The sequence below is a fragment of the Passer domesticus genome, chromosome 1, assembly GCF_036417665.1.
Source record: "Passer domesticus isolate bPasDom1 chromosome 1, bPasDom1.hap1, whole genome shotgun sequence".
Classification (NCBI taxonomy): Eukaryota; Metazoa; Chordata; class Aves; order Passeriformes; family Passeridae; genus Passer; species Passer domesticus.
The window spans coordinates 45659725-45677283 of record NC_087474.1 but is presented as its reverse complement, the minus strand read 5'-3'; the positions used below and the strand labels follow the sequence as shown (position 1 = coordinate 45677283).

At 40.3% G+C, this 17559-nt stretch overlaps 2 protein-coding genes across 5 annotated transcripts in view; one reads left to right on the top strand and one right to left on the bottom strand.

Annotated features, from left to right (window-relative positions):
• The window catches only part of BMPER (BMP binding endothelial regulator), a 154607-nt gene that overhangs the window by 49983 nt on the left and 87065 nt on the right, over nt 1-17559 (bottom strand). For all 4 annotated transcript variants that reach the window (XM_064417729.1, XM_064417743.1, XM_064417735.1 and 1 more), the window contains 2 exons: nt 15222-15267; nt 6578-6907 (listed from right to left, as the gene is read on the bottom strand). In XM_064417729.1, coding sequence (XP_064273799.1) covers nt 6578-6907; nt 15222-15267 — 376 coding nt within the window. The remainder of the gene's footprint in view (nt 1-6577; nt 6908-15221; nt 15268-17559) is intronic.
• On the top strand, nt 1346-3377 carry LOC135299122 (uncharacterized). Its single transcript, XM_064417606.1, has 2 exons — nt 1346-3068; nt 3255-3377. The coding sequence occupies exon 1, from the start codon at nt 1901-1903 to the stop codon at nt 3041-3043; it is 1143 nt and encodes a 380-aa protein (XP_064273676.1). The 5' UTR covers nt 1346-1900; the 3' UTR covers nt 3044-3068; nt 3255-3377.

Sequence of the window (17559 nt, the reverse complement as noted above, 5' to 3'; positions counted from 1 at the left end):
TGAGGAATGAGCCCAGAGCCGGGATCCCGCTATGCAGACTCACTTTTCCAGAGGCAATATGAACAGGTGTCTAAATTCTCAGCTCAACAGTGGGTGCTAGTGTCCCCCCTGAAAAAAAATTATGCTAGATAATGAGAATGACTATGTGTCACGCCTGTGACCATATCACTCCAGAAGAAAGACTGGTTTCACTGCTTTCACATGGCATTTAATTGAATTAACAGTAAACAGTATCCTCACTGAGACAGTACTTCACTGTGTAAGAGAAATCTCTCAGGACTACAGTAGTACCTAACACATGCTAATGAGAAAGTTTTAAACTTCCCCTCAGTATTTATCTATGCAAAGATACTATAGTTTCAGAACAGTTTATCAAAACAAAAGTAAGTCCTCTGATTTAACATTTTGACAATTAATGTATTTTCTAAGACTCAAAAGACCTGAGAGAATGCTATTTGCCTTCCCTGTTTCTACAAATAAGGTGGAAATTTTACTTCTAGTGCAGCAGTTTTGCTTATTTTGCATTACTTCCTCCCTCTCTTTTTTCACCCTACAGTGGGAAAGCACCTATTTTTTTCTAAATCCTTCTGAAACAGAAATTTCTCCAATTTTTTTTCACCCAGTGAAAAAATTCTATAAAGTTTCTCATTTCCTCTTGCTTGTGGTGTTTGGTCCTTGCAGACAACTTCTTACTTGGGCACAAAGCAAGCCAAATAAGATGGCACTGAACAGTAAATTAGGCCTTGTTTTCAAACCAGTGCCTCCATTTTGCTGGATAGCCCCTGTGAAATATTTCCATAATTTTACAACTTAAACTCATTCCAGCCATCTATAACTACGAATATATAATTGATCACCTTAATTGCAAGATATGTTGCTGCAACTTTGAAAAACATTAATTTTATGTTTAAGAACAGATATTCTCTCTTTTCCTATCTGTAAGTAACAAATGATAGCGGGTATTGAGTTTGTATGGCAAGATTTTGGAAGGAGAGCTACAGGGGTGGCTTCTGTGCGAAGCTGCCAGAAACTTCCCCCATGTCAGACAGAGCCAATTGCAGCTGTCTCTGAGATGGACCAATTCCAGCTGGCTCCAAAATGGGCTTGGCCTTGGCAACAGTGGTAGCACCTCCCAGATAACATATTTAAGAAGGGGGAGAAAAACACTGTGCAACTGCAGTCAGAAAGAGGAGGGAGAGTGTAAGATAAACAATTCTTCAGTCAGCAGATAAGGAGGGAGATGAGGTACTGAAGCAGATATTTCCCTGCAGCCCAGGGTGCAGACCACGGTGAGACAAGCCTGCCCTCCTGCAGCCCATGGAGGTCCATGCTGGAGTAGATATCTGTGGAAGGGGCTAACAGCGGGCCTGTTAGCTAAAGGAGCAAGAAGAAGCTGAGAAGAAAGAAGAAGCTGATAAGGACCTCTCTCCAAGGCTGTAACCAAGGAGACCAAGAGAATTGAGGGACTGAAGAAAGATAAGAACTTCGCAGCTGCATGAAGTATATTTAGAAAGTTAGTTAAGTCACTGTAACTTTTCACCAATGGTGTTATGTTGATTTATTGTATCCAATAGTTAGGGTAGAAGAAGCATAAACAATTAAAAAGTGTATAAAAGGTCAGCCATGTTCAATAATAAACTGTTGCCATCTGAAACTGCTTGTGGTCCCTGCTTTGTGTCGTGACCGCCTCAACAACGACATTTGGTGATCCCTGACGTGATACAAGACCCTTAACAAGATACTCGGGATCCTAGCAATTGGCAACCGTGACCCACTGGGACGTAGTGGGGGAGGCGGCGTTGGTGTAGCTGAGAGTGGCCGGTGAAAGCCACAGGGAGGTCCGGACCTGATTTTCTCCTATCAAGACACCTGGAATTAGGTGAGCCACCAACTAGCGATAATGGGAAATAATTTATCTAAAGAGGAAGAAAGTGTTTTGGCTACATGGAAAGTTTTGTTAAGAAATAAGGGAATCTTTACTTCAGACTATGCCCTTCAAAGTTTATTGCTGTGGGCTAAATCACAGGGTTTTGGCACGGACCCTGGTACAGCATATAGTGTTAAGGCATGGAAAAAAGTCGGGGACAGACTGTGGGAAGTTATCCGAGCGGGAGATAAAAGTGTTGTCGATCTAGCTGTTACCTGGGGATCACTCTTTGAGGCATTGAAACAATGGAAAACAGAGCAGAAACAAGCAGAGCGGGATGTGGACGAAGAATCGGGGTTGACAATAGAAACTGACGGGGGGGATGAGGCAGACGGGGCCTCTGATGGGGAACTTGCTGAAACTGTCCTTGAAGAAGGTGCAGGTGCTGTGGAAGTTGCCAGGCAGGCTACCAAGGCTTCCGGGAAAGCTGCCAGAGTTTCTAGGCCAGCTGCCAAAGCTTCTGGGAAAGCTGCCAAAACTTCTGGGAAAGCTGCCAAAGCTTCTGGGAGAACTGCCAAAACTTCTGGGCAAACTGCTGTGGCATCTCCTTATCAGACTCCTAAACCTCTGTATCTCACACCTGCGCAGCAGCTCGCGATGGTGCCTGTATACGATACACCGCTACGCCAGCTAGCTGAACTGTCTTTAGCAGAGAGAGAAACCCAGCCATCTGCCCCCCCGCTTCCCTCTGCTCTAGTCCAGCCATCTGCCCCCCCGCTTCGCTTTCAACTGCATGAACAGTCTGCAAGGTCGTATCCTCCGTTACCTAGCAGTGACAGCGAATCAAGTGACGAGTCACCCGCAGTAACACCTGAGTTGGGGCAAGGAACTCTTGTCAGTTTACCTTTTAATAGCTCTAGCCCTACTGCCCCATGGACTTTGCCTCCATGTCAAGTAACTGTGCTTCCTCGACATCCTCAGGAGTTTTGGGAATTTGTTAGAAAAAAAGCAGTTGAAGAAAATAATTGGGACATAATAGAAAGATTAGGTCCTCCAAAAGTACCTCAGGAGAAGAGTGCTGATGTAATTGCTGCCTGTACTAACCCTATGGCTTTTCCAGTTTTTAAAGCAGCTCCTGGAACAAGGCAGGATGACAGTCATCATGTCTTTGCCTAGAGTTGTACAAGATCTCCAGTCGAAGGTGGCTCAGTATGGTATTAATTCCTCTGAGGTAATGTAATTAATATGTGTAATCAATAGATACCTCTGTTGGTGTCCAATTGTTTATTTTGAGAGACCATGAAATACCATGTGGAATACTGTGTCAATGGAGTGATAATTGGGAAGATCAACTGCATATTTTGGAATGGATATTTTTGTCTTTCAGATCTCGGAAAACAGCTCCAGGACTTTATGAGCTTTTTGCAGATATTATCATCAAGGGCCGCAGGCGTTGTCATGAAATTTTGGGACACGACCCTGTGACCATTGTGATACCTGTGCAACAGTGGTATTTTGAATGGTGCTTTCAAAATAATCATGAATTGCAGTCTGCCTTATCTTGTTTTACAGGCCAAATAAAATACCATTTACCTTCTCATCCAATTTTAAAACTGACCAAGGAGATTCCTTTTGAAGGAAAACAAATTTGTTCTCCTGTTCCAGTGGAAGGTGTAACGGTTTTTACGGATGGATCCGGGAAAACCGGAAAAGCAGCTGTAGCTTGGAAAAAGGATGACCACTGGGAATATGAGACAATGATTCAGCAGGGATCTCCTCAATTGGTTGAACTCTGTGCTGTTCTTTTAGCTTTCACTTTATTTCCTGATTCTCTAAATATAGTCACTGATTCTATCTATGTTGCCAATTTGGTTAAGCAGTTAGATCAAGCAGTGTTGTATAATATCCAAGAGAAACCATTGTTTACCATGTTAGTGAAGTTATGGACAGTCATTGGTGCTTGAAAACATCCTTACTTTATCATGCATGTTCGCAGCCACACATCGTTACCAGGATTTTTTGTTGAAGGCAATGCCTATGTAGATTCTCTAGTAGCTGCTGCTGCAATCAAAACCATACCTAATGTGTTGCAGCAGGCAATTTTGTCTCATCAATTTTTTCATCAAAGTGCTCGAGCTTTACAGCAGCAATTTAAATTGTCTCCTGGTGAAGCGAGATCAATTCTTTCTTCCTGTCCTGACTGTCACATGACTCATGTCACTCAGTATTATGGTACCAACCCTAGGGGTCTTTCCGCTTTAGAGGAATGGCAGACGGATGTTACGAAAATGCCAGAATTTGGTCGCTTTAAGTATGTCCATGTTACGGTTGATACCTTTTCTCATGCAATGATTGCTTCAGCATTCACAGGAGAAAAAACTCGTGATGCTATTCGTCATTTTTATCATGCTTTTTCTGTTCTAGGTGTTCCGTGTCACATAAAAACAGATAATGGCCCAGCATATGTTTCGCAGAAAATGCAAGCATTCTTTCGTGCTTGGGGCATTGAACATTCAACAGGTATTCCACATGTCCCCACGGGCCAAGCAATTATAGAAAGAGCTCACGGTCTTCTTAAACGTCAGGTTCAAAAACAAAAAGGGGGAATGCAACAGGAATCACCTCAAGTGAGATTAGATAAAGCTGTTTATGTGTTAAACTTCTTGCGTCCCCTACCTGACTCACAGTTATCTCCAATTTTTTACCATTTTTCTTCTTTGAATGCTAAGCAACCAGATCTCCGTAGAAATGTTAAGGTATGGGTCAAGGATTTAATTACTGGCATGTGGTCTGGCCCAGTGGAATTAATAACCTGGGGAAGAGGTTATGCTTGTGTTTTAACAGATAATGGTCCTCGATGGGTTCCTGCTCGCTGTGTCAAACCTTATCTGGAGCGAGCAGGCAGGGACAAGACGGATGGCTCCGCAGCTGAAGCAGAACGTGTGGATGACACTGGCTAAGGCTATATCTAGATATATAAATCAGGATATGTATTTCATTGCTCTTCATGTGCTTTCATAGTAATTAAAGGGTGTAGTTTTGGTTTAGGCTGACCGAGACAATGCAGGGTTTTGGAACCTTTTTTCTAGTATTCCTGCAGCTCCTTTTGAGCACTTTGGGGTGGTTATAGTTCACGGCTTTATGGGATAAAGTAGTTAGGAAATTTTAAAGCACCTATAGATGGATGAAAGACAGGAATGATTGTATTAAGAATGGGAATGTTGATTTTGTTGATGGTTGTGATTGTTGTTTTGTGTTTCCCCTCTCTGCTTGGATTTTTGCAAAGGGCCCTGCAAAAATCCATAGCAGCTGTGTTTAAAAACAAAAAGGGGGAATTGTGGAAGGGGCTAACAGCGGGCCTGTTAGCTAAAGGAGCAAGAAGAAGCTGAGAAGAAAGAAGAAGCTGATAAGGACCTCTCTCCAAGGCTGTAACCAAGGAGACCAAGAGAATTGAGGGACTGAAGAAAGATAAGAACTTCGCAGCTGCATGAAGTATATTTAGAAAGTTAGTTAAGTCACTGTAACTTTTCACCAATGGTGTTATGTTGATTTATTGTATCCAATAGTTAGGGTAGAAGAAGCATAAACAATTAAAAAGTGTATAAAAGGTCAGCCATGTTCAATAATAAACTGTTGCCATCTGAAACTGCTTGTGGTCCCTGCTTTGTGTCGTGACCGCCTCAACAACGACAGATATCCACCTGCAGCCCCTGGATAACCCCACATTGGAGCAGATGGATGACAGGAGACTATGACCTTGTGAGAAGCCATGAAGAGAGGAGACCACCCTAGAGCATATTTGCTAGAAGGACTTGTGACCTCATGGGGAATCCACATTTCCACATTGGAGTCTGTTCCTGGAGGGCTGCACCCTGTGGAAGGGACCTGCGTTTTTGAAGTCTGTGAAGAAATGCAACCCATGGGAGTGACTCACATCGGAAAACTTTGCAGAGACTGTCTGTAGTGGAAGGGACCCCATGCTGTAGCAAAGAATGTGTGAGGAGTCCTCCCCCTGAGGAGGAAGAACTGGTAGATACAATATGTGTGATGGACTGACTGCAAATCCCATTCCCCCTACACCACTCAGGGCAGGAGGAGGTATAGAGAATCAGGAGTAAAGTTAAGCTTGTGAAGAAGGGGATTTGGAGAGTGGAGGCTTTTTGAAGATTTAACTTCATTTCTCATTATCCTATCCTAATATTATTGGCAATAAATTAAACTGATTTCCCCAAATTGAGTCTATTTTTTTCCACAACGGTAATTGCTGAGTGATATCTACCAGCCCTTATCTTGAACCACGAGTTTTCCACTCTATTTTCTCTTTCCTGTCCAGGTGAGGAGGGAAGCGATACAGTGGCTTCGATGGGCATGTTTGGTTGATGTCCAGCCAGGGTCAATCCACCATACTCTCCATAAGCCACTTTTAAGTGAAAGTCATGGCACATTTGTCTGTTTGGGCAGCTAATTTTCAGCCACAGAATGAAACACAGCTTAGCAATATCCTGCAGGCTCAAACTCATAGCTGGGATTTCTGTCTGTTTATGGGCTGTGGGAATTTTGAAAGTGCTGTGGGTTTCTCTGATCTCTAAAGAGTTATAATGATATTTATTACTGCTATCATGTTTTTTTACTGACTACTGTTCATGCTGAACTTCAGAAGTTCTTCAGAGAGAAAGAAGACATACACAGACACACGTGTACTTGTCTTACCTGCTTTGGTTGTCACTTTCAGCAAATAACCATCCAAATCGATGTGAAATTGCGGTGTCTCGCAAGGTAGTGAAATTCGGGTCCCATTCCACTTCACTGTGAGGTGCTGCTGGAGGCTGATTGTGCTTCTGCCCAACACAAGGTCCACTGACTTTGTCCAGGAGAAAGAACGGGTCCGACGGGCATCGTTTTTTACCAGCACCTGAAAGGGTGAGGCAGAGGAGGAGCAGTCTTTCGTCAAAACGTACTGACATGTTCCCTGAAAGTTAAATGTCCGTCCATCAAAAGTGTTGTAGTGAGGATCTCCAAATACAGTGCAAACTCCAGGCTCTGCAGGTGAGTGAGAAACAAAAGCGCCATATCAATCAAAGTTGGAAAAAAGCAGTTGATAAGAACTTAGAGATACTGCTCCCACCTAATCTATCTGCTCTACAGGGTAGGTTTTGACTGGTGCCCGTAAGGATTAAATATATCTTTGAAAAACAAAAGCTTCATTGCTTTAGAAGACTTTCCCAAAGTGGCTGGTAACAAAAGCCAGTTCATCCCTGGGGCAGCATAGGAAGGCTAACCTGTAACTTTGTCCCTTAAACATAACGTACAGTTTAGGTTATTACAATGCCATGCCTGTGAATTTTTTCAAATTTCAGTGACTCCCTGAAACCAAAAACCATCAGATCACTTTAGTGGGAGCTGGGTCAGTTCATATTTTACATATATACACTTATAAATATTGTACATTTATAAACTAGGTGTGTTTTCCTTTTTTTCCCCAAAATACCTGTAGAACCAGCATTTTTTTTCAGTGTTACAAGCTATTGTATATGTTGTTTATACACAACTGACTTGTCGTAGTTATTGACATCACACTACCAACTAAAAGTCAGTAGTACATGACTAGCATGATGCAATGACTGCCAAAGAGTATGGTGTCTCTACCATCAGCTGCATCAATACAAATGGATAAAGATCTCTTATAGATGTTTAAAGCCATACACTGGTCAGAGAATGCACAGCCCAAAGACAGAGCATTTCCATATTCATAGCAATGATGCTGAGTTACCCTGTAGCTACCCAGCAACTGATTGAATTGCCTCACAACCAAAGACAGCAGCAAATATATTTGCCTTGCAGCCTTCTGGTATAACAATAGGTTCTAACCACATTGCTGGTATTCCTGGAAGAAGGAGTCTCAAGGCAGAGAAATGCACACTGCTATTGCCAGCTGTATACCCATGGGCTAAGGCTGCTTTTGAAAGATGATGTCTGTTTAACTAACAATGGCTTGCTCGAAAAACCAGCTTAAAAAAAGCTAAATTCAAATCTACAAAAAAGAAAGAGACATGAATGTTATGGATAAGGGGAAGGGAATTCCTCCCATGGAGTGCAATACAATTCTAACTACACAATAAACCTTTCCCGACAGAGTTTTTTCAGCCTAGGCAGAGTGCTATGCTACAGTAACTGTAAACTTTCTGGTGTTTTTCTAGCTGTAAAGAGCACCTAAGGAAACCTACACGGAGACACAGAAAATGGAGCTGAAGGAAGCCCCAGGAGACATTACCTTTTTTTTCCTCCAGCTGCAATGAAGAATCACCTGCACCTATATTATTCCTGACAGATATTTATCTAACCTGCCCATAAAGAGCAGTAGTAACAGCAACTCCATTGCCACCTCTGGCAACCTGTTGCAGTTTTGGCCTGTCCCTACTACAACAAATGTCCTCCTAAAGCCTAATCTCACTTTCCCCTCGCTGCATGGTGCAGAGCCTTTACAGAGCTGACACCTGGGTGATTTGTACTTTACCCCTAATTGGCCACATGCATGCTTCTTTAGCTATGCCAGTAACTCATCTTGGCATCATTATTACTCTTCTTTACTGGAGTGTCTGGCAACTAGGGACCAAAAGTTTCAATTTCTTAAGGACATCATACTGACAACCCCATTAGAAATCAAAATTATCCATATTTGATCAACATCTCCAGAAAACAGGCCTGACAGACTTTAGGCAGACCCTGAAAACCAAGACATTTAGCAAAAGAGTGCTTTTAAAAACTTGCACTTCTGTGAGTTTTCTTTTCCCCACTGATACCAATGAGGATGTTAATACCTGCTTTCCAATGTTCATTAAAAGATTAATTGATTCTCCATAAATTGGCAGGAGCCATAAGGCTTTTAATTAATAACATCATTTTTACCAATAGGAAAAATAATCTACAGATTTTGTATGGAGACCATCTGACTTTACCCATTACTAAATCATACTAACATGCTTTTGATTTCCTTATATATGCATCTAAGTATCTGCATGATGAGTATTAAGGTACACGTTATTACCAGCTCAGATTGTACTTCAACTATTCCAGCTTTAATTTTTTTCTTAAATTTAATGACAACTTTTATGAAAACTTTTATGAAAAAACATCAGCCAAACATCAGTGAAGATTCTAGAGGAAAGATCTGATTTTTCTCTGTTTCTAAAGGCGAAGAATGTGGGTATGTTGTACATGTTTTTAACCAACCTACTGGGAGAAGGAGGCTGGTTCTTCACCTAGGCAAGTGACTAAGAGGCAAGACATGAGAGGAACAAACATAATTTAGAGATGTGCAAGAAAAATTGATAGTACCAATGGGATCCAAAGGAAATATTTATTTTTAATTTCTAATGTGTTATGCAGAGTAATGTTGTTTTATGTTATGCTACATCATGTCACGTCATATGTCAATTTGATGCCGTGTAGTTAAAAATGTATTTTGGACTGGATAGATGAAGGTCTGATCCAAATTTTGCTGTTTTCTTTAATAACCAAGGAAATAGAAGAGGGAAAATCCACCTAAAAACAGTCTGAATAATTGATTCTCTGATATCACTGTGTAAAACATTCTTGAAAGGTTTGCTAAAATTGTTGGGTTTAAAAATAAATCCACAGCCTGCAAGAGTGTGTGTGATAACTCAGGCACTGCCAGTAAGAAATACTGCTTGGCCTAGAAATAAACCTTAAATACTGGGTGTAACAAGACTGTCAACATGAAAAGAATTCCTGCCATTTTTAGCTTTTGAGTTGTTGTTTATTTCCTTTTGGGAGAGTTTCAATCACATCATATTTTATGGTTTGCTTCTTTTTCTTTTCTTTTTCCTTTTTCTTTTTCCTTTTCCTTCTTCTTTTTCTTCTTTTTATTTTTTCTTCTTTTTCTTCTTTTTTCTTTTTTTTTTCTTTTTGAAACAAACCAGTCTTTTTACTTGGCAATTTTTGAAACCTATTGGAAGCACTGATCTCTAGTTAGGATTGTGTGACATTCTTCTCTCTTGAGACATAACAGATGAAGAGGTGCTGCTGCATCATCAAAGTTAGGTTTCCCAACCCTGGAGTATGAATTTTACTAGTTTATGATAGCAAGGCATAGGGTCACAGGCGTAGATCTTTCCCTTTTTTCTCTACAGTAAATTGTTCCCAGCTTATTGCCAACACTCCGTGTGTCAGCTGTCTAAGGCAGAGCTAGAAAAGGGCTATTCTACACAATATTACCCCCTGAGACTCCCCAACCTCCAACTACTTTCAGATTAGGGACTTTCTGAGCTAAACACGGTTTCTATTAATTTAGTAACCTTTGATAGAAATGTCTTCTGTGAATTTTTCCAGTCCAAAAATGTTTTTAGCATCTACAACATCCTTGAGCAAAGGAAATGAAAAAACATTGCCTCTTCCTCATCTTGAATGTGGCATTCATGATCTTTGGTGTCTTCTTTTGCTCATCTAGATCTGCACATGAATGCAAATTTACCCATTCCCTGTCTATCCTTGAAAAACACAGATTTCTCAAAAGAGGGCCCCAGAGCTATGTTTAGGAGCCTGTGATTTTCAAAACACCTCAGGCACTCAACTCTGATTAAACATTATTGAGAGCTGGAAGCAAACACCATTAAATGTCTTTTGGAAATCCTGCATGTTGCTCCCAAATCAATATTCTGACATTCATAAAAACTTTTGGGATCTTGGTAGTTTTCACATTTGTTTTTTAACAACTAAATACAGACTTCACACTTTCACGTTTGACTAAAATATTAAACTACACGTGTGGTTAATGCAGTTTGCTCAGCTCCCACCTAAGGCTCTACAGCTCATTTGCCAACTAATAATAGAATTTAGGTGCTGAAAGTGAACACTATAGAACTGTTGGCATGTTTTCCTTGAATTTTCAAATCATGCTCCCAATTCAAATGAAATAGTGACTTTCATTAGAAAAGGCAGTGTTTTTGAAAACACATGTAGCTGTACAAAAAAGGAAGCTAAAAAAGCAACAGCATGGAAAAGAACACATTAGCATTTCCTAAGTTTCAACATACTCTCATAAAGAAAAAAAAATCACAACCTATTTGGCCAATGTGGAGGGATAAAAGCCTGAAAGACCACTCATTTCTAGTAAGTAGTATGCTGAGTACAGGTAAGAACCACTTATTAAACTAAGTGGTTGCCAAAAAGAACCTTTCTGCCTTCCACCCAGTGCCTCCATTCCCCCAGACAGTATTTAGCCTTTTTAGAAAGGCAAAATATATATACTGCGTGGTGGAGGCCAGACAGACAGTCAGCACACACATCCTGACCCGCCAAGAGCACGAGCGTATTGGCTGGGCAATTAGCACACTTGTAGCTCCAGACCAGCCACAGGATATATTGTCTCTAGCTGGGTTTATTATTTGTTGGGATATAAAGGAAATGGGACACAAATCCATAGGAAACCAGGCTCTGTTAGCTCTGGTGCTCATGGAATAGCTTGTTTTGTTTTTTCAGGAGATCAGAGCAGTCAATTGAAGTCCAAGATGTCCAGATGTCTGGTCACACTCTGCTGGGCTTGTAGGTAGTTAAGAGTGGCCAAGAAAAATATACTTTAAATTATAACTAAAATCGGTCTGGACACTTTCTAAGTAAAGAGAGGGAGGAAAAAACACAAGTTTACCAGTGAAGGGTGTTCTGGTTGCAGATCTATAATTCAAAAATATCTCAGCTTTTAAAAAATAAAATGAAACTTTGAATGTAATTAGCCCATATGCTGAATTAAGCCCTAAATCAAACAGAACACATTATTAACCTCTAAAAACTAGCTACAGAACACACATAATAGAATTTCATTAGGTTTTCTGTAAAAAATGTATAGCCATAGAGGACTTTCCTCATAACTGCTGCATAGTGCAGCTTGATATAATACACATTACAAGGTGTGGTGTCAAAAACTCCACAGGAGTCTTTATGGTCTATTTCATAAATAAAATAGCTATTCCAATTTGTCCAAATACATATCTATACAGTAGACCATCACAGCTAAAATGGGAGGTAAGTCATGAACAGTATTCCAGTATGAATAAACAATTGCAGTCTTTTTGTTGCTGTTTTTCTTCATGGAAAGGAAATAACAGAAAAAAACAGGGACCTATGTGGTCCTTTTGACCCACTTCCTGCTCTTAGAGGTACCCACAATGCATAACGTCACTTTGTTTCTTTTTCTTTTTCTTTTTCTTTTCTATTCTTTGAAAGTCAGCACTTTTTTTTTTTTTCAGTAGTTCTATAAAAACACATAAAAAGGATGTAGAACCAAGTGAAAATACCAACCTCTTACTCCCAAGGTGGGTCCAAATGCCCTTGAATTTGGTTTAGGTCTGTTGATCATTTTCTCAATTAAACAAGCTGTGGAATGATTTCTGATGAACGAAATTTTCTGTCCCAAAAGCAGCCTTTACTGCAAGATTAATCGTGTGTACTGCACATGTAAACCTAGATGACTGTAGTTCACTTTGAAAAAACTTCATCCACAAAATCTCACAACAACTGGGGTAAGATTGTGCTAGGACTATTAAAAATTATCAAAGTATATCTATGTGATTTTAGTAACAAGTTTACATCCTGTGTACTGTAATTTCAGTAAGGTCTATGAATTCTTCATTGTCAAGAATAAAGATTTTACTTCCACTGCAAGTTCCTATCTATGTCTGAAGTTGAGAGCAGTCTGTTAATGTTATTTGGACTCAGATTTAGTTTTTCTTATTTTTAATATGAAAATGACCTTGGTCTAACATAGGATTACTAATTTATGGAATTGACGTCAGTGGTGATTTTTCTAAATCAAGCCCAAAAGAGTACATTTCATTACATTTTTTACAGCAGCATAAACTAAACTGTTGAATTTTCCACTGGTATGACCACTGTGTTTAATTAGTGATAACTGTACGCCAGCCATGGAGCTTAAAAAGCAACATGCCAAAACTAACTACAGTTAACTTCAGCAACAGTAGACAAAAGAAACTCTCCAGCCCTTTAGGAGACGAGGTACTTTTTCTCTTTGCAACAAACTGCTTTGAAAATAATCCTTTGATTATTTTTTTTTTCAGTTTAAACTATATCCTTTCACAACGTGACTGGTTTTGACCCACTTCATAGAAATTGGCTGCATTTAAACTGTGCTCATAGCTCCCCCATGTACAGTATGTTCTTGTACCTCCCTATGTTGTTTTTACATTGGAAAATTAATATCTGCTGGAGCACCAGAAATGTTTGGTGTGTTAGTATATGGAGACAGGATCAGGATCAACATGAGTGAGAGGGTGAGGGAAGGGGCTGTGTGCACATCTTATCAGAAACTGGCTGAATTAGCAAAGTTTCCAATTACTGTTGGATGATAGTCGTGATGAGATTTAAAGTACTTCTGCTGCAAAGGTGGAATTAATTATTTGCAAATGGCAAATGTTAAAATACCAATGTTAAAACAGCTAGTGGTAGCCACCACTGCTGTATGACACTGGGTATTTACGCTCCTTGCTCACATTCTCTGTAAAAGTCAAGAATGCCCTGTTAATCATGAAAGTTTGGAATCAGCTCTTCTCCAAGTACTCAATGGGTCCATAGTGAGATAACTGTAAAGACCAGACCCTTCTGTTTCATGTGCAGTGGTGGAGCATGTGACAGTGAGACAGGACGAGCCTCTCAGGCTCAAGCACAGGCAGTGCAATGCAGATAGGACCCTTAACACCCTTAATCCCTTACCATAAGGGAACAAGATTGTTTATCCTTTGGAGAGACCTAATAGCTCGCTGCCAGTACATAGAAAGAGGTCACTGGGAAAATGGAGCCAGGCTTTTTACAGATCTGCATGGCTGGAGAACAAGCAATAATGATCTGGCCTTAATTTCGCATGTTCGTAGTCATTCTTATATCACCAAGAAGTTTTGAGATTTTAGGTAACCTGGCTCCTAGATAAGTTACTTTAACTTTGAAGAACTAAAATTTCCTTCTCCCATGAAACAATTATCACAAGTCATCACTCTCTGACAGTATTTCTGAAGGAGTCACTGTATTGTCTTTTGAATCTCTTACAGTAGAGGGTCTCCTGTGCTTTGATGGAATGGCTGGCCCCACTTTTTTCCTCCCCTCTCTTGTTACAGAAGAATATAGGAAGAAAACACAAGATAGGTTGAATGAGACTGAAACAAAAAAAGAGGCAGATATTGAAAAATTCATTACACTAATGGTATGTCATATCTGAGCAAAGGTCTATACAAATTTCTTCTCCTTTGAAACTGAGCTGACATGAAATCAACTGCTAGTCAGTTGAATCCTCTTTCATTTCCTCCTCTGCTCAGTATTATTTCAAGTGTTTCTGGGTGTGTTGTCTCTTGTATTTGCTCTCATTTTGATAATGAAGACTTGCAAGCTAGATGTATTTTATCCCAAGATACACGTTTCAAAATAATTGAGCCACAGAGTGAAAAAACAGATATTTAGCATGCAGGATTTGTACAATTCAAGAGAACCCAGAACTGAGAACAGCAAAACCATTTGATTTTAAACAAAAGAAGAGAAACATTTTCTCCTTTCAAAAGCCTTCCTATAGGTCATAAAAACCCATTTTAGCAGTCTGTCCCTATTTGGTAAAATACTTAAATATGTACTGAAGGAAATTTGTAAAGGTATCTTGTTAACTTCAGCTCTCCCTGTTGACTTGAATAGAACAAGCTTAAAGATAAGTATTTGTGTAAGTCCTTTGCTGACCAGGAGGGTGAAATTGCAATTTAATGATCATTCCTGAAGAGAGGAGTAAAGGGATAAGAATGTAAGAGTTTAACTAAGCATCATAAAGAAAGAAGAATAGTTTTCTATTCTACTTTCCACTGCTGCCCCAGACTGTGTCTCAGATTTCTGCACACCTTTTTTTAACTCTCACAAATCATCTGCAAAGGTGTGACTATATATGCACATAGCTGGACTGTTAGTTACAGGTGTAAAATGTACCCAAGTCCTAAAAGTTATAACTCTATTAATTTTCTTGTTTTATTGCCTACAAATTTCACAGACCAACTATATCTTTCAAAATGCAGCACCTCAGATTTGACAAAAATAGCATCACTTTGTAAAAGAAAATAAAAACAAATAGCCAGGCATTTTATTTTAAAATTACAGATTTATGGGAGGCAAAAACCATTACTAAAAATAATAATTTGCCTTTTAGGTACCTCTAAAAAGAAGGCAGAAAACTAAGCATGCTTCTATATATATTTATATACAGAAGTAAATAAATATTTATATATAAATTAATATATATATTTATTTTCTCAGAAAGAACAAAAAAGAATTTAAAGAATGTGAAGAAAGGACTTACTTTCAGTGCAAATCGGACAGCATCCTTTTCTGTTCAGGATTTTACCCTAATTGGGAGAAAGACAGGCTGTTTTAATGAGAGAGGTCTTGGAGCAATGACTGTGTCATGTTATAAGACTGCATAAGCCTTTGAAAATAATTCAAGTTGTGTTTGAACTCAGTGTCCTGGTTACAGCTTCAAATATCAGGTGCTAAAAACAGACAGAGCTATTCAATGAACTTCCTGGGGGTCTTATAAGAAATTAAATACTAAAAGGGTCGTCTGTTACCACTTTTCTCTTTAGAGAGTGTGAGAGAATTTTGGATTTGCACCGATAGCTAAAGCAGTCACTGGGTTAACAAGATCAGTACCTTTTCTCCCGGAAGGAAGGAAGGAAGGAAGGAAGGAAGGAAGGAAGGAAGGAAGGAAGGAAGGAAGGAAGGAAGGAAGGAAGGAAGGAAGGAAGGAAGGAAGGAAGGAAGGAAGGAAGGAAGGAAGGAAGGAAGGAAGGAAGGAAGGAAGGAAGGAAGGAAGGAAGGAAGGAAGGAAGGAAGGAAGGAAGGAAGGAAGGAAGGAAGGAAGGAAGGAAGGAAGGAAGGAAGGAAGGAAGGAAGGAAGGAAGGAAGGAAGGAAGGAAGGAAGGAAGGAAGGAAGGAAGGAAGGAAGGAAGGAAGGAAGGAAGGAAGGAAGGAAGGAAGGAAGGAAGGAAGGAAGGAAGGAAGGAAGGAAGGAAGGAAGGAAGGAAGGAAGGAAGGAAGGAAGGAAGGAAGGAAGGAAGGAAGGAAGGAAGGAAGGAAGGAAGGAAGGAAGGAAGGAAGGAAGGAAGGAAGGAAGGAAGGAAGGAAGGAAGGAAGGAAGGAAGGAAGGAAGGAAGGAAGGAAGGAAGGAAGGAAGGAAGGAAGGAAGGAAGGAAGTCAACTCTCTTTTCTGGTTGTGTCTTATACAAGGCTGACTAGGTGCAGTAGGCATGCCTCTGTGTATGTACATTCATGTTTGTTTTCACTCTTCATCAGTTTAAAAGATGTTTTATCTGATTTTACTTAAATTACCTAATCAGCAAGCAAGCAGAGAAGAGCAGAAAAAGCAGGAAGCGAGCAAAAAAATTTCAGACTGAACAATGTGTTTTTCCAAGCAAAAGCTGGTGCTGGTTACAACAGAGTGTACAGTGATATTCTCACCCATATTCCCACACAGGGACTGAAGAGGTATATGGAACTGTGCTGCTCCCCAGCATTGACCCTTTGCCCAACAGCAGCTGAACACAGAGGAAGTCCCCTCTGTGTGACCACTGCTCCTATTCCCACCAAGTAGGTGAGCAAGGTGAGGACAGCAAAAGCAAGCAAATGGAGCTGTGCTGTCCTGCCCATTAAACAGTACAGAAAACTTGTGAAAACAGACAAAAAATTGGTGACAGGTCTATGCAAAGAGTGGGGAAGTGGGCACAGGCAGCCCTATTGCTGTCTGCCTTGTTTTTTCCCTACAGCGCTGCCAAGTTTTGACAAAGTGCATAGGGAGGCATGAACTCCAAGTATGTTCTAGCAAACTGGAGGGGAGCATGTTCCATCCTGCTCTTGCTTGATGTACACACATGGCATGAATGAATCCTTGGTCATGAATGCACCTGGGCACATCATCCATAGGGCCCAGTTCAATGCAAGTTTGTTTTTGAATATGCAACTTCATGTGAACAGCCTTGAGACAGATCTGGACTTAAGAAAAGGGCTGGATCAGAGTTGCACTGGCAGAGTGAGCATCACTCAAATGTTTGTTTGACTCCCAGGTCCCTGGTCAAAGAGAATAGCTGAGGACCAGCCTGCAACAGGGAGGCCTACCAAGCAGCTGCTAGTACAGAACCCCTTAAAGGTGGAACCCTTAAAACCACACAGAAAAACCACATAGAAATAGCAACACATATTTGTAGGAAGGGAGACATGCAGCTGAATGCCACACACTGCAGTACACAGCCTTACCTCTCAGTTTCAATAAAAGAGTTGCAATCATCAGCTGAGCTGGAAGTGGCAAGAATTCAAGTGAAATTGAAATCTCCAAGGCAGCCTGCTGAGGCTGGTTACTTGAGCCACCATGTTGGCCCGAGATCCTGTTTTTGTCTTGTAGAATAAGGAAACCCATTATTGCTAACATGTGCTGCAAGAGTTCGTTAGCATTGAGGGTTCCCTTAGGAGGGGGCTAAGTGATGTGATCCCATTTTTCCCTATGAATATTTATAAGCAGACCACATTTGAGTCTATTTATTTTCAGGGATTTTTCTTCCTTTTTATGGGGCTTTCAATTTTGTGTCTGAGGTTTTCATTTTCTATTTTTTTTAAGGCAAGACTAATTGCTGGGGGAAAGGGGGTTG

Coding starts and splice junctions, on each gene's coding strand:
- LOC135299122 (XM_064417606.1), top strand. CDS start 1,901: ATGGGAAATAATTTATCTAAAGAGGAAGAAAGTGTTTTGGCTACATGG.